Source organism: Vigna unguiculata, chromosome 5 (genome assembly GCF_004118075.2).
Source record: "Vigna unguiculata cultivar IT97K-499-35 chromosome 5, ASM411807v1, whole genome shotgun sequence".
NCBI classification, from domain to species: domain Eukaryota; kingdom Viridiplantae; phylum Streptophyta; class Magnoliopsida; order Fabales; family Fabaceae; genus Vigna; species Vigna unguiculata.
This window is the reverse complement of record NC_040283.1, coordinates 772708-790069: the sequence shown is the minus strand read 5'-3', so window position 1 is coordinate 790069 and position 17362 is coordinate 772708. Positions and strand designations below refer to the sequence as shown.

General features: G+C 31.1%; 1 protein-coding gene across 2 annotated transcripts; it reads right to left on the bottom strand.

Moving 5' to 3' along the window:
- Positions 1–12593: 12593 nt before the first annotated feature.
- On the bottom strand, positions 12594–16330 carry LOC114186092 (nuclear transcription factor Y subunit C-3-like). Of its 2 annotated transcripts, none has more exons than XM_028074110.1 (12): positions 16224–16330; positions 16003–16110; positions 15813–15911; positions 15610–15729; positions 14997–15107; positions 14790–14912; positions 14535–14592; positions 14327–14397; positions 13973–14188; positions 13660–13773; positions 12988–13089; positions 12594–12866 (listed from the first exon to the last, which is right to left on the bottom strand). In XM_028074110.1, the coding sequence occupies exons 1-12, from the start codon at positions 16320–16322 to the stop codon at positions 12864–12866; spliced, it is 1224 nt and encodes a 407-aa protein (XP_027929911.1). In that variant the 5' UTR covers positions 16323–16330; the 3' UTR covers positions 12594–12863. The 2 variants fall into 2 exon arrangements, with proteins under 2 accessions (XP_027929911.1, XP_027929912.1); XM_028074111.1 differs by having other exon boundaries at positions 13660–13770.
- Between the last annotated feature and the right edge of the window lie 1032 nt (positions 16331–17362).

Below are 17362 nucleotides of genomic sequence, written 5' to 3'. Positions count from 1 at the left end.
TAACAACTGGAGAGTATGTCAACTTGACGTGAAATCAGCCTTTCTTAATGGCCCTTTGGAGGAGGAAGTCTACATCAAGCAGCCACCTGGATTTGAAATAAAGGGTCATGAATCACAAGTTTACAGGCTAAGGAAAGCATTATACGGTCTTAAGCAAGCCCCTAGAGCTTGGAACAAACTAATTGATTCTTTTCTATTCAAGGAAGGTTTTACCAAGTGCACAGTGGAATTTGGAGTCTATGTGAAGGTAACGCAACTACAAAATCTTTTACTGGTTTGCCTCTATGTAGATGATTTGGTTGTTACTGGGAATTTGGTGGCAGACATTGAAAATTTCAAGAGAGACATGAAATCACAGTTTGAAATGACAGATCTAGGCACTCTGAATTATTTTCTCGGTCTTGAATTTGTACACTGTCGTGAAGGGATATTTTTGCACCAGAAGAGATACACTTGTGAGATTCTAAAAAGGTTTGGCATGGAGGATTGTAACCCTACATGCACACCAGTCATGGCAGGCTTGAAGCTGACTGAGGAGCGAGGTGCAAAACCAGTAGATGTAACTCTATTCAAGCAAATTGTGGGATCTCTTCGATTCCTATGCAACAGTAGACCGGATATCAATTATGGAGTTGGTCTTGTTAGCAGATTCATGCACAATCCGAGAGTGCCACATATGGCTGTAGCTAAACATATACTAAGGTATTTAAAGGGTACAATGGGATATGGTCTACTGTTTCCTAAAGGGGATAAAAGCACTTTAGTTAATCTGGAAGCTTTTTCTGACTCTGATTGGTGTGGAGATAAGGTTGAGAGAAAGAGCACCTATGGTTATTTGTTCAGATATGCAAATGCACCAATCTCTTGGTGCTCTAGGAAGCAAAACGTGGTGGCTTTGTCATCCTGTGAGGCTGAATATATAGCAGCTGCAGAGGCTGCTAGTCAGTGCTTGTGGTTGGAAAATTTACTGGATGAACTTAAGGTGAAGTGTGCAAGACCTGTGCAGTTGTTTGTAGATAACAAATCTGCAATATGTCTTTCCAAGAATCCAGTTTTCCATGGCAGAAGTAAACATATTGAGACCAAATTTCATTTTTTGAGAGATCAAGTCAGCAAAGGTAGAATTGAACTGGTGCATTGTGGTACTGAAGAACAGGTTGCTGATATTTTCACAAAATCTTTCAAACAGACGAGGTTTGAAAGATTGAGAGAGTTCTTGGGTGTAAGGTGTTTGGACTCTTTGATTAAGAGGGAGTGTTGAAATTAATCAAAGAGTTGTTTGTTTCTTTTATAGTTGCAATAACTATAATATTGTGTGTGTGCGTGACCTATAGTGTTAGACAGTTCCAACATCTCAGATGGCTCTATTTATAACCGTTCTTTCCTACAAGAACTAAATGGATATTAATAATAAAACCATGTATATTATCACCTTTGGGGTCATGTCAAATGGATCTGTAAATCACTGTGTTAGCTTGATATACACAAAGAAAAGGACAAATGGTAGAGGACAAACAGTGTTATATATCCTTATGGAATGTACTCACCCATGCAAAACCAGAGTCTTTATGATCTTACGTCCAATGGGAGAATATGATTAAAGTATTTTTTATAAGATTTTATGAAATTCCCTTTTTGACTTATATCTTTTTCTGATCAGTCATTATAGTTTTGATCCATATCTTTAATTCTGATATTCACATTCCAGTTCTGCAACACCCCTAGCATATGGCATATTGCTGCAATATCTTGGCACTGGTTTTTTATTACATTGGTCTAGAACATTTAAATAGTTCAAAGTCACAATTTGGTAAAGAATAAAAATGTGGTCAATGTAGGAGTTATGATTGTATTCTGTTGAACAGTTTATGAATGACATAGCACGGGGGAATCTATTGATTGATTTTCTTCACTCTCGGTTCTTTGCCATTATTGGTATAAGCATCAAAGAATATATATTGCACCCCACTTGTACTTTAGTTCAAGTCATTGAGAAAATTCTCAGCTAAACTTTAATGGTTGAAAGAATAAAGAATTCTCTTGCTCTCTATGTTCTCTCACCCAATTATTTTCATCAAATTCTGCAGATGAGTAATATCATACAATAACATGTTTTAAGTATATCTGTGTGTCTGTGTATGAAATATTTAAAAAGCAGATGAATTTGTAATAATGTGTAACAGCAACAGCTGGTGTAAATTGAAAATGGAGAAAGAATGAGTGAGAGAGAGAGAGAGAGGGTGAAGGATTCATGCAAGTTGGCGAGATGCATGAAGAGAGAAGAATAGAAAGATGTGATCTTTTTGATCTGAAGTATGGGGCGGTGACATGTGACATGTGCCATGTGAGATGTGAGTGGTGAATGAGTAACGTGTCAGCACCCCATTGCTTCACTTTCCTCTGCCATATCTATCATCTTCATCTTCATCATTTTTCCTATCTCTTTTTCATTCTCAACTTGTTCAACTTCTTCTGCTACTCTTTTATTTTATTATTTGATCACACTCATATCCCACTCTCTTATGTATTCATTGTTTTTGTTTAATTTTCTTACTTTTCTTTATACTGTCATGCCATGCTATTGGCAGGGTCGCATCAGAAAAAGAAAAAATGTATAAATATTAACAATAATATTTGTATTTTTATCATCCAAGTTATGTATATTTATTAATGATATATCAAGATCTATATCATTATTTTTCTATACTGTCATACCATGCAATATGGGCAGGGTCACATCATCACATCACAAGATAAAGCAAAAATATATTGTATTAAATAATGATAAAGTTGATTATTAGAAAAGAATAATATTAATATAAATGAATAATTTGCTGATAATGTTCAAAAGTAGAGCATTAATTATAAGTGAACTCTCTAAAATCCTGTCATCTTTTTTCGATTTTATTTTCATATATGAAAAATTTTAAATAGTAGCAGAAAAAATAACTTAATTATATATATAAAATGCTTTCTAAAAAATATAATTGAATATTTGAGCATTAATTAATAAACCTTCACTTCCAATTTAAAAAGTCTTATTCTATACATTATAATACTGGGATATGATCACTTTTTATATTGGGTATAATACCATAGATCTAAAAGATATTCTTTTACACTAGTTTTGTACAATAATTATATAAATACTAAAGTTTTTTAATTTGAGCAATGCATTTATATTTTTGCCCCCATTTCAATTTTTCAACCCCTATTGTTCATGATGTTTTTGAGAAAACTAGCCAGTATTGTGTGGAGGTGCAAAAGTATATTTAGCAATTAAAAAAAGTTAAATTTAATCTAAGGAAATAAAAAAAAAAACTGTTTGTTGTAAATTTATATATATATATATATATATATATATATATATATATATATATATATATATATATATATAACTAAAATATACAAGATTAGAGATTATCATTCTGTAAATTATTTTAATTACAGTAAGAAAACTAAACACATTTTACTAAGATTTTTTTTATTAATATATATAATCAAATATTTGATGGATGCTTTAGAAAATTAAAGAGAATTTTGAAGGGTGTTCTAGTGTCCTCTTGGTCTTTCTTCCCAAATATGGAATGCATAAAAGGTATTCTCCAAAATGGGAAAATTCTAGGTATTGTCTGCCATGTTGCTGACAGATAATAATGCATGAACCAATTATTCCCAAAACCTTTAAATTATTTTATTTCCCAATTTTCATTTTTTTTCCACAAGAATAATACAACTTTATTTCATTGCTCCCATCTTATCTAACATTTCATGGTTTTTAAAATGAAATAAAGTAGTATTTAACATTGAAAAATACAGGGTCCTAATTTCCTAAAAATTGTAAAAGAACAAAAACATATTAATCGATCCTCTTTAAAGTTAAACAAATCGTACAAACATTAATTATAGTAGTGGTTTGTAAAATTCATTCATCCTCTGCTTCTTCATATAAAAATTAAAAAAGAAATGAAAGTATTTTCAATATCTATTTTTCAACAAGGTGTTATATAAGATTTTCTTTTTTTAAATGTTAAACATATTTTTAGTTCTTAAATTTTTAAATGAAAGAATTTTTTGTTGTAGAATTTAATTTTTAAATTTAAAAGATTAATAAATATAATTTTTAAGTTAAATACTTTTAACATGTCAAACACTTTAATTTGAATTATTTCTTAATATTAGTTTAAAATATTATTTAACTCGTTCGAAAATTTTAATATCATTAGATCGGAAACCAATTTCTTCACCTTAATCTTGGAACTAAATATATATATTTAATTGTTTTTATTTTATTTCGATGCAAACGTTTTTAGTAGTTATTATTTACGTAGATTTTTTTTCGTAATTGTTTATCTCTTTCCATGTATTTCTTTTTATCTTTGTTTATAGCTTAAATTTTAATATTTTAAAAAATAAAATTGTACTGTATGTCCCATCGGACGATCGACAACGCACAGTCCTCCGGTCCATCGAACAAGGCTAGAAGGGCTTGCCCGTAAAACAGGACCATCGGTCGAACGACCCCACAGACGAACCTCATAAGGGACCATCGGTCGATCAGTCCCACAGATGAATCATGTGTTACCTCGTAAGGGACCATCGGTCGATCGGTCCTACAGACGAATCACGCGTTACCTCGTAAATGACCATCGGTTGATCGGTCCCCAGGTCGATCATGCATCAACTCATGGAGATCCATCGGTCGATCGACCCCATAGGTGATTCGCGTAGTGTCTTACATATGATTATCAATCGATCGGTCATAAAGATTAAATATTCACTTAAGATTGTTAAATTCACAGAAGATAACCCGCCTAGTCAAGTGGTCATCGGTCAATCGGTCAAACAGAAAACCTGATCTAGTCAACTGGATTGATTAACATTAAACAAGTCAATAATCTTGATTAGAGGATCATTGGGCCGTGATTAAGGAACCCTAATTATAGGCCCACACCGGAAACTATAAATAGGACCCAAATGTAGGTTGGTGAGGATTTTTATTTCGCATTTATTACTGCAGTTATACATATACACCCATCGGTCCATCACCTGACTTAAGCATCAAAGTCTTTTAGACAGCTACCCTCGATCGTCTGTTCAACCGATCGAACGAGGAGGAAGATTTCTTGGTAAGGAAGTTATCGCAGATTGTGGAGAGAGGAGACTTAGAGAAAAAAGGAGTAAAATTAAAGTGGTTCTTAGTAGGTGTTTGGTTCCTACACCCAAAAAAAAAATAATAAAATTTAAAATGTAATATTTTGTCAATTCAAAAATATCTATTGCACAGTATTGTAGTATATACCGTGCAAAATATACGTTTAAATACTTCCAACTATTTTATTCGAACTATGTTTATTCAATAGATTGTATCCTTTTAAACTCTTCCACTTCCCCTTCTCCCCCCCAACCCCCCCTTCTTTTTTCTATCACTAAATTAAAAATAACTTTTTACTTTTTCCTTTTTATACTCTAAATTCCAATTTTCTCCTCTACATAATTCTAAAATAATTGGTTTTCAGTTTCATAGCTGCAGTCTATATAGCGTATGATAACATTATAATATATTATAATATGACAATAATAGTTATATTATTCCTATTTATTTATTTAAATAAGCTAAGGTGTTAAAATACAGTTGTTAAATATCTTTAAATCTGAATTTTTCTTAAAATTTAAAAAAGTTGTAGACGATTCCTAGCATGGTCTATATATAAACAGCACTCCGAAAAAAAAAATTAAAGACTCTAAACTTTGTTGAGTTATAACTTTTTCAAAAGGTAAAGTATATAAGTTGTTTAAGTTTGTTAAAAAGGGAAATTGAATTCAACTTTTTATATTAATACTTAAAATAAAGATTAGGCTATAAATGTCCCGTGTGACATACCCTAATTAGAGTTAAAAATAGGATTTATTTTTCGCTGTTACTTCCTTCACCTCTTTTTTTTTTTTCTTGCACCTCCATAGAATAAATAAATCCTGAATTATCTTTTACTAAAATTATAATAAAAAGGTGAAAATTACTTTTGTACTCCTATTTTTTAAATGCATTTTTTGTTGTGTGATCGGAAGATTTTTCGAATTTAGAAATATATTTTGGATTATACAGTCATATTAAAGTTTGAAAAATATATTTGGATTATACGTCCAAATTCATAAATGTGTTTGAATCTCATTGTATCAAGAACTATATTGTCAAAGGATGATGAAGGGATCTAATAAATACTACAAAGTTTAAATAAGTTATTAGTAGTCTCGTGTACTTGGTAGTTACACCACCAAATTTCATATTTTGAATAAGTTTGATTAGTAAATACATGATTAATTTAAGAACACGTTAGGTTATAACAAAACAAATGTTCAGATATCTAAAAGGTACCATTAAGCACGATCTTTTTTGTGAAAAAGGAAAAAAAAATTGGTCTCATATCCTATAGTGACAACAACTATGTGAGACACTTAAATGATATAAGAAGCACCTATGAGTTAGTATATGTGATGGGAATCGTAGTTGTATCATGTAATTTCAAAAATCAGTTTATAATAAGTTTATCTATGATTGAGATTGAATATATTATTACAACATTTTGTGCATGCTAATGCATTTGACTAAGAAAAATTCTAATACATCTTGAGTTAGAAGAAAAAGAAGTCGACTAAAATCTTATGTGATAACAACTACAATTCAATTATTCAACAATCTTGTTTTTCATGCAAGAAATAAGCACATATTATTTATATATATATATATATATATATATATATATATATATATTCATATATATATATATTCTCACTTTCAACAAAGATAAGATCGTCGTGTACATGCACGTCACCAAAGAAATCCAACGGCCGTTAGCGAAGGATGAGACCGTCGTGGAAAAAAAGTGAGTTTATGATTTTATTGGGGTGTAGGAAGAAAAAATGAGTTTATGATTTTACTTTGGTGTAGGAAGAAAAAAAGTAGGATAAAAAAACCTTTATTTTTTGCTGCTGGATCACAAGGCCCAACAACTGGACTTCTTACACTTTTTTCTTCACAGCAAATGGTTGGTGATGCATGATTTCTTTTTACATTTTTATTTATTTCTATTAATTAAAAATAGATTAATACTTATATTAAATAAGAAATACCGAAGTTAAGTGGATAATCTACTTATTTCACTTGTTTTATTTATAAAAAATAACGTGACTTAGATTATTTCGCATGAAGAAATACATATAATTAGGGGTGGTAAAATAGTTAATTTGACCTATTTTTGACTCAATTTGTAATGGGTTCATTAAATAATGCCATGAGTTCGACTAATGCAATGGATTCATTAAATATTTTTTCATTTACTTAAATATATTTTTAATTCTTGTAAAATGGATGAATTTTGATTTTTATTCCTGTAATTATTTTTTTTTTCAAATTGAAAAATACCATTTTTATTTATAGTATTGCTAGAGTTGTATTATAATATGAACATGAGATGTAACACTTCTAAGTCTTGTATATATGTTTTCTTTTCCTTTATTAGCCTGTTTAGTTCTTTTCTCTTTCTAATTGTTTTCTTTGTCTACTGTTTTAAGTCTACAGTGGTATGCTCTGTTTGTTGAATTAGGTTTTATGGTAGAAATTCAAAACTTCTATAAATTTTGTTAACAAATAATTAAGTAATACGCACGTTATTTTGAAATATAAGGTCTTTAATAAGTGCATTTTCGTTATATTTTATAGTAGATATTATAAAACTAATTTTTTAAACAATGCTAAATATTTACTGGATAAATAATTGTACTTATTTTATAATTATTTTTCATTTAATAATATATGTTTTAATATGTATGAATTCATATGAAAAGTTCGAAAGTCGTGATTTAATAAATATATATATGAAAATTGTAAGGCCCATCCAAATTAGTCTCTTTCTGCTTGCCCTAAATTAAAAGGGCTGCCCCTATAAGTGAGTCTAAGGGTTGGTCCAGTACATAAAATCTTGCTACGTTGTTCTAATTGAACATTTTGCTCTCACTTTCAGAAAACCAGTCGTTTCTTCCCCTTGCACTCACAGGACGCTCTGCTAGGGTTCCTCCCCAAGCCTCTCGAGCTAGCTCCGAATCAGTTTCTACTCCACGTAAGTACCCCTCTAGATCATCGGAGTTCCCTTTTTGCTTTTCCCTTGTATTTTCGCAGTCAGGGTTTAGTATTAATCTGCCCGTGTCCCGTGTACCTTTTGTTTTCAGCTCCTTAGTGCGTTCTAGAGCTGCTGTGCTCCTTGGTTGCGCGTCGAACGTTCTGTACGAACCCATTCCAGGTAGGGAAGCTAGAACCCACTCGTGTATTTCACTTCTACTGTTGTTTCACTGTTGTACTGAGGATCTTTGACTGATTTGAGGCTATGTGTGCTTAAAATGTGTTTGGTATGTTGCTTTGGTGTGGTGAGAACGACTGTTGCAGAAGAACAGTGGCGAAGCCTGTTACTCTCGCCCAAGCGAGCCAGTGTCGCCTAGGTGAGATGAACAGGGACTCGCCTGGATCATTTTTGCGCAAAAGGTCGCCCAGGCGACCAGCTCGACTATTAAGCGAGTGAACACCTCGCCCAGGCGAGAGGGGTCTCGCCTAAGCGAGATCCCGTGATGTTCCCTGGGTGCTTCATCGAACCCTCGCCTAGGCGAAGGGGGGGCTCGCCTGAGCGAGCACGTCTCGCCTGAGCGAAACCCTTCAGCCTGAGCGAGGAGTTGGGCGAGGCAGTACGTTGTATGGGTGCTTGTTTATTCTTGGATGATTGATATTGGTTTAGGTGTGAATTGTATGATGAGAAAACATGTATATAATGGAGGATTATGTATGCTTGGCATGAATTATGAATTGCGTATGACGGGTTGGGTATGATCTTGGCATGTGAAATGAATGAGTGGTTTGGAACTAAAGGAACATGTTATTGATATGAGATGAGGCCCTAGATTCATGGGGTGGTGATGATCAGAGGTATGGACTCGAAATATGATGCGTATGAGGGATTAATCTCAGGGGTTGGTATGGAAATGTAAATATGATTTAATGTTCTCTTATTGCTGAGTTATGAATGTTGGTCCGTGTCAGCGTGTAAATTCCTTGGGGTCTCTAAGTGAGACCTCCGAGGTCGCGCTTCAGTGGTCGGGACGTAATTCCATGGCCCCTATTAGTGGGTGTCCATGGTGGTGCCCATCTGTATAACTAGGTAAGGATTCAAGTTAAGGTTGCATCCTGACGCTCTAAGGAGCCAGTTAGTCTCACTTAGAGCAGAATGACTCCTGTGGTGAGAGTAGCAGGAGGCCTGAAATTCATTAAGGGCTAACCTTGTGGTGAGGGAAAATTGATCTATCGTAACACTTGTAACACATAGCTCGGAGATGAGCAGCTCAGGGTCGAGCAGAGGTATCCACCACAAGTGCAGGCATCCGCTGAATCCGACTAAGTTATACGTATCCGGATGAGTTGAGTCGTGTCGTAGTGTATTGTTTGGAAGGTCGTAACATGCTTGGTTGTGGTATGAATATTGGATGGTGGAAAATATAGTTGACTGTATGAAGAATATGTTATTGGCTCTAGCTTACCCTGTTTGTTGTATGATTGTCTTGTATGTGGTTCTTCTTTCTTGCGATGATCATCAATTTGATTGATGGGAGCATATGGGCGAGGTTCTCGTGACCAACAAGGGAATGGTGATTCCGCTGCTTAGCCATCTGGGTTGGAGTTCTCTTCATACTTTCTTTAGGACTAAGGCCCATGTATCGTTTCATGTATTTCTACTTTACATTATTTGTTAGGATGGTTTTCAGTTTTCCTTGGCATCGTTGTGTGCCCGGTTTTTGTAAGGGTCGTGTTTAGAACCCCAGAACTACTTTATATTGTTATCTCTGTGTGACATTTCCTTTAATTTTACGCATTAAATTAAATGGGACGTTAAAAAAATCATTAAATTTAATAAATATATTACGTTTAAACAATTGGATGATATTATTAAAACTTAATCATTATTGTAATTAACAAATACTACATACACAGGCACACACTATATTAATAGCATTAAATTATTTATTAACTTTTGCTAGAAAACAATATTCAGAGTGAAAATAAAATAATACATTATACTTAAGAAATATAATTAGCAATATTATTAATGTTAATATATATATATATATATATATATATATATATATATATATATATATTTCATGTATAAAGACACTAATTTTTTAGTAGTTATATATACATTTATAATTTGAATATATTCACATTCATATCATATTATTTGAATATTTCTACATTTAGTAAATATAATTAATATATTATAGGCTACAACAAAGATAGAACCAAAAATCTCATGCATGCTCCCTAATAGTGACACATCGCTTAATCAAATTTTCATCAATCTAATGATATTAAAAATATAATTAATAAATAATAGATACACAATATTAATGACGTTATATTATTTTAGTAACTTTCCTAAGCCAAAAAAAACTATCAAGATGTATTAAAATTTTCAGTATTTGTTTTTGTATTTATATATATAGAATAACATATCTTTGATAAGTACTTTCTATTTAATAAATATAATATTTGGTAATATTATTAGTTTTAAATATATATTTGATTAACCATACAAATATTAATACACTTATTCTTGATTAAAATTTATTTAATACTTTATTTATTATTGCGAAAAACTTCACTACTTGACTACTTTAACAAATACAATAATTAATACTTTATAAAAAAAGTTAATTTAAAGTAGGCACTATATACATAAAAGAAATAGATATTTTATATAAAAACAGACATAGTTATTAAACTTTTCAAATATATATATATATATATATATATATATATATATATATAACATTTATTAAATCTAATAGATCTATTGTCACTTTTATAAATGCTTAATTATTATTTTAAAAATAAAAGTATTTCATGTCTGATAAAAGACAATGAAAATATTTTGTGACGTAATATTTTTCCAAAATTAATAGACATTTTTTTCATCTTCATAAAAAAATATGGTTATAAATAGTAAATCATAATAATAAGAGAAGTGTTAGAGTCACAATTTTTGATATGTTTTTTCTAACATTTATTATTGATTAAAATTGATTTAAAACATATCATCAAAAGAAAAACTCAATAAATAAATTGTGAAAAATTTATAATTTTTAATATATCTTCTGTATTTGATTTTAATAGATGTAATTTAACAGTAAAAAGTGTATTGAAAATAACACCAAACAAACCAACCTTCTCCAAAATTTTTACAGTCTAATCTAATTACTTCTCACTGGGCACAAACAAACAAAAACACAGTTATGAAACCCAGAAAATCAATGATCAAATTGTACAAAATAGCTAATATTTGCAGAAGTAATCTATCAGTATCTGTATAAACAATATGAACAAACATGGAACTCAAAACTAAGAATTTCATGTGTTGAACCAGAATCTAACATCAATAACAGAATCAGATAAAAGTGTTAAGTATAGTTCATGATGAAGGACACTGGAAAAAGCAAATCAGAGGAAAGGGAAGAAGTATCAGAAATCATAGGAATGGGCGGAATTGGGAAGAAAATTACGCACAATCACTTGAGATGATTTCATTGCTTCCCAATCAGCCCATTCCCACAATTTCTGATTGCTTCAATCTTCCATTCCCAGCTCTTTCTCAATTTTATCTTACAACTCATTCATCACTTACCCTAACTCCTTTATATAACAACCCTCACCCCTTAAGTCACGTTCTGCAAAACACCACTTTGCGTAAAGCTAAAGGCTTAAAGCTTCAAGATTCCCTCAACACAAAAGCATGGTTGGTATAAGGCATCTAGGTTAAAGTGGGGTTGCAAAATTAGTGACCTCAAACTTACCATCAAACATATACTGTGCATTTTATTTTCATATATACTGTTATCATGTATGTTAGGAAAGTGTGAGTCGAAAATATATATTGGCTAGAAATGAGAAAGTAGAGCACTATATAAAAATAAAGATCCATAAACTCATTATCTTAAGATTTTGGGTTGAGAGTGGTGTCAATGTCTTATGTGGTTAGACTCAGGTCTCATTAGTGTTGTAATTCTCATTAGTGTTGTAATGAGTGAAATTTTCTTTTATAGGCCTAAGGATGTAATGGAGTGATTATTTACGAGTATCAACACTTTGTTATTGTCATACTAAAAAATATGATGCAAAGTTGAGGAATTTGTTCAAATGTCTGGTGAACGGGTGCCAATCAAAGGAAGTGAAGAACAAGAATAGGAAATCACTTTTCTGGGGAACCAATTGGGGATACTTGCGTTTGCATTTAAAACGTGTGTGGTTCCCCAATTTCTCCACTTCAACCATAAAGTGATTCTTTTCTTTTTGCTGTCTTCTATCTTGCTTTTTATTTTTCTTTTCCATGTTATTTTAGGCTGTCCAATGTACCTAATTTCTCCACTTTTTTAGTGCATCATAAATTTGATTTTGATTGAAATCATGGAACTGCTTTTAAAACGTTGAGTGCGAACACATTTTGTTACCACCACCACAAATATTCACTTTGTAACTCTGCTGTATAAAACGGACCAAGTAATTCAAAGTTCATCAACAATAACCAAATTTTCAGAAGCAGAATTTCCAAAAGGGTCATTGATAGTCTCAGAAGATAATCTATCGGATGTTCAAACATGGAGATGTCCAAGTGCTTTAATAGGATAATGTTTCCCAAAACAGAAAAAAGTTGGAGGAATTATTTGAGGAGAATTAATAATGTAAAATTGTTGTTCTAGTTCCTCCAGAGAACACAAGGTTCTGAAGCACACCATGACTTCATTCATCACCCTGTAGTGCATTCCGAAGTTCACTGCATTATGACAAGACATTGATCTTAACATCGACATAAACATGTGAAAGAAGGAAAATAAAAGATTATTTTGCATTGGTGTGAAATGTTCATGATGTAGTACTAACAATGTCCCTCTTACCTTGGGATGAAAATTGTAAGGCAATTGATCTGAAGGCATAACAAAGGGAGGCTGGATCATGTTGTTGGGTTGAGGAATCAATTGGTTTCCTGCTTCCAAGCCCTATGAAGTATACAGCAGGAAATGCCATTAATTAAACTAAACACATCAACACATTCACGAGTAAGAATAAGAGTTTTCTCACGTTGGTTTGAGTTTAACAGATAACAGAAAGTTGATGGGAAAAAACACATCATCAAGAAGAATATCAACTTCTTTATTTTCAAGAATTATCCTATTAATAGATAAATAAGATCAACAATCAACATAAGAGTATAAGGTAAAAACTCTAAAACCGGAGAAAAACCACGATCATGACAATCAGATGACATTATGCGAACATTTCTATAACATATAGATAACTCTTTCATGTCCTTTGACTTTAAGTACATCTACACTCTTCAAAACAAATATTTAATCAAATCTCAAACATTTTACTAAAAGAGAATAAGAAATGTCAAACATAAACTTAAAGTATTTTTGACTAACAGGACTAGAAACATGAACTTAAAATTCATTACATAGTCAATGTCATACACCTAATTGTTTATCCAAAATGATGTAAAACTTTTCAAGATGTATTATTTTCAACAACTCGACAGAAGTTATAAATCCAATTTATTTGATACTTACTCTGCCCATATTCATCACATTCATAGGATTTCCCATAAAAGCAGGTGTAGCAGGCAGGGCAGCTTGGCTTGAATGCATTCCTTCTGCAATGTTTCCAGCAGCACGCTCCTCCTGCTATAACAAGCATACCACAACTCAATTATACATTTTCAAAAACTGAATAAACAACCTATGTGCTTGTTTACCTCAGAGTAATCTATCTCTAAACAATCATCTTTTTATATTCGAGTAAGTTTACTAAGGAAGTGATTGAATGAATATAAATGGAAAGTGTAACTAAAAAGGAAATGAAAGAAGAAAAGAATGGAGATACCTGAGCACCATAAGCACAGAAATTTTGGAGGTTATCTGGGACAATTTCAGTGAGGAATTGCATGGCATTATTCTGCATAATAACCTTGGCAACATCACATGGCTGCACAGTACTCTTGTTGCTCTCTTCAGCACGCATCCAGGCACGAAAAGTGAGTTCCTGGATGAAAATCTCACATGCTTTTGACATCAGCATGGGAGTTTCAGCACTCACCATCTGCTTTCACCACACAAACATTCCATCATCCATAATGCAATCACAACAACGTTGTTTGAAACAGTAACATAACATCTATAAACACATCACTTTTCGGAAGTAACAGAGAATGTGGTTTTTTGAATCAGAACTATAAACCTGCACATCTGCGTCTGTTTTCATTATCCTTCTGATTCGAGCTAGCGGCAACTTGTGCTGGCTCTTAAATGCTGCCAATTACATCGTAGCAAAATACAAATCAAGTTGTCAATTGAATGCAATGGAACAAAGAAATATAGTATATCATTATTAGTTTATTCCATTACATCAATAATATGATAGTTTAAAAGAAATGTCATTAAAAAACCTTCAGCAGCTTCAATATCCAACAACTGCTTCTCCCAGAAGGATCTGAGTTTCCCCTCCTGCTCTTACACGAAAAAAAGGAAACCTAGCAGTCAGTGATTAACCCTTTTCGAAATCAAAATTTACCCTTCTCAATTAAAAAAAAAAAAGAAACAGAGTCCTGATTAAATAGGATGCACATTTAAAATCAATTTATCATAATACTTCAAAACAAATAAGTGTGGTGATTGAAGTAGAAAAAAGTTAATAACTTTACCTGTATGTTTTGTGGATAATATTGAGGCATTGGATATGGGGGTATTGAAATGGAATTCGGTAACACATTTGTTGAAGCTGAATTACTGTTGAAATCCAATGGCAGAGGGAAAGTGTTTCTCCGCTAAATTTGTCAAGATAAATAAAAAAAGAAGAAGTCATTTTCTAAGAAATTAAAGCAATTGGAGTTTAAACTAAATTACTTTACCTCTCTATCTTTTTCTTGATGATAATGAAGAATAGGACAAGAGGGCATTAACATAGAATTTGATGAAACTGAATTATTAAGGAAATCCATTGCTTGATTGCAGTTACTTCCCTGTTTTATCAAGAGACAATTCGTTAAATTAGCATGAACACATTTTTCTCATTTTTAAAATGAATAATAATACATATACATACATTATTTTTATACATTTAATCAACATTATGTATCTTCAACATTTATGAAATTTATATGTTTTTTTTTCTATTTTTAAGTATTATCAACAATTAATAAAGTGTCGTAAAATTGAGTTAAGCAATAACTAATCCATTTAAAATAAATAAATAAATTCAAGCGTCTTGATTTATAATATGTGCACATTTTCCACCCGACAAATATTCTAAAAAATCAAAACAAAAAACTTTGAAAAGATTAAGGCCATGAATACTTACAATCTTAGGACACAATTTTGAAGTTTTTTATGGATTCAATATATGAAATTTTTCTCTTCACTTACGAAAAAACTATAAATTTTTGTTGAAAGCAAAGGGGGTTATGAACATAGTGAAAATCAAGTGAAAAGTGAATAATTGGGGTTTAGAAGAAATGACTTTACCTGTCTATGTTCTTCGTTATATTGAGGCATTGAATGAAAGGGATTTGACATGAAATTTGATACCATATTCGATGAAGCTAAATTATTATTGAAATCCAATGGTAGAATCAAATTGTTTGCCTGAGAAATTTGTTAAAATAATTTATTTTCTTTTTTGAGAAAATAAAATGGGTGACTAAAGCATTTAATTATAATCACTTCACCTCTCTATCTTGTTGACAGTACTCAAACATTGGATAAATGGGATTCTGAATGGAATTTGTTAGCAAACTTGATGGAACTAAATTGCTGCTGCTGCTTCTCTGCTTAATTTTGCGACCAAGAAAAGTGATTTTTTAGGGAATAAGAACGTGTTTGGAACCAGAAAATAGATTATGAATGGAATCACTTAACCTCTCTGTCTTGACGAAATTGAGACATCATATAAGGGTTCATGGACATGGAATTTGATGGAACTGAATTGTTATTGCAATCCAATGGTTGCAGATTGAAATTGCTTACCTGTTTAATTCATAATCATCAACGTAAACGGAAAAATCACTTCTCAATAAAATAAGCGCGTTTGATATATACATACAAACACGTCACAAGAGTATATAATGGAATCACTTAACCTCTCTATCTTCTTGAAGATACCGAGACATTGAACAAGAAGGTCTCAACACAGAATTGGGTAACATGTTTGGTGAAGCTGAATTACTGGTGAAATTCATTTGTGGAGTGAAAATCACTTATAAATTCTTTAAATAAAATTGTGAATTATAATTTTGAAAAAGAAAAAAAAAAGTACGTAAAGTGAAGAAAAAAGAAGAAGCAAAGGTGAATATAAGTCTTGGGTTTAAAAAAGGACATAAATATTAAATGCATGTAAATTGTATTGTCTTGATTAAACATTTATTATTTGATAAAACATTAATTAATGATATTTATTTTCCTAAGTGTGAATGTGTAAGCACATCTAATATTATTGGCAGGTGTACAGAAGTTTGCCAACAGTGATTCATTTAAAGGATTAATGTCTATATTTGAAGTTGCTTCACATGCATTAAAATATTTTAACATTTTTAAATAAATACATTATTTTATTTAAGACGCGGAGAGTAATTAATTTAAGAATAAATTAGAAGGAAAATAAGTTAATGACTTTTTATAAACTATAATAGTTTTGTTTCGCAAAACTAGCTAAAAAAAGTTACCTATAACTTGAAAAAAATAGTAGGCAGCCAACTGTTATTAAACTAATATATTGAATTATAAGTGTTTAGAACAAGTTTGGTTTGAGTAATTGAAAATAAAAAATAAAAAATATACAAAATATGATATTTTTCCACATATATATTTTTTTAATCTTTAAAGTACCTTTTGAACTGTTTATAATCTTGTTTTCAAAAAGTTTTTTAACTCTTGATTTTGTGTGTGTGTGTGGATGAATTATTCAATAACAATTTTTTTAGTTTCCATTATTATATTTTTTATATATATTGTATTATTAATTTTATATTATGTCTTACTGTACTTTGAATCAAGTTTAAGTAGATATAATATTTTGGTTATATTAATTAGTGTGGTGATTAAAACATAAAACCATTCTATAAAATGAAATAAAAATATACTTTTTTTTAAATACAAAACTGAATCAATAAAATAAATGTTATAAATAATATGATAGTTAAAATAAACTGTACAATACAAAAAATGAAAATGCTAAAAATAATAGAAAAAAGGAAACAAATAACTTATCTGCAGTAGAATT

Bases quoted from the DNA above. Each gene is read 5' to 3' on its own strand.
- LOC114186092 (XM_028074110.1), bottom strand. From the start codon at position 16,322: ATGAATTTCACCAGTAATTCAGCTTCACCAAACATGTTACCCAATTCT. The intron at 14,593-14,789 runs GTAAAGTTATTA...GTGTAAGAGCAG, and splicing joins ATTATCCACAAAACATACAG to GAGGGGAAACTCAGATCCTT. The intron at 14,398-14,534 runs GTTTTTTAATGA...TGTAATTGGCAG, and splicing joins GGATATTGAAGCTGCTGAAG to CATTTAAGAGCCAGCACAAG.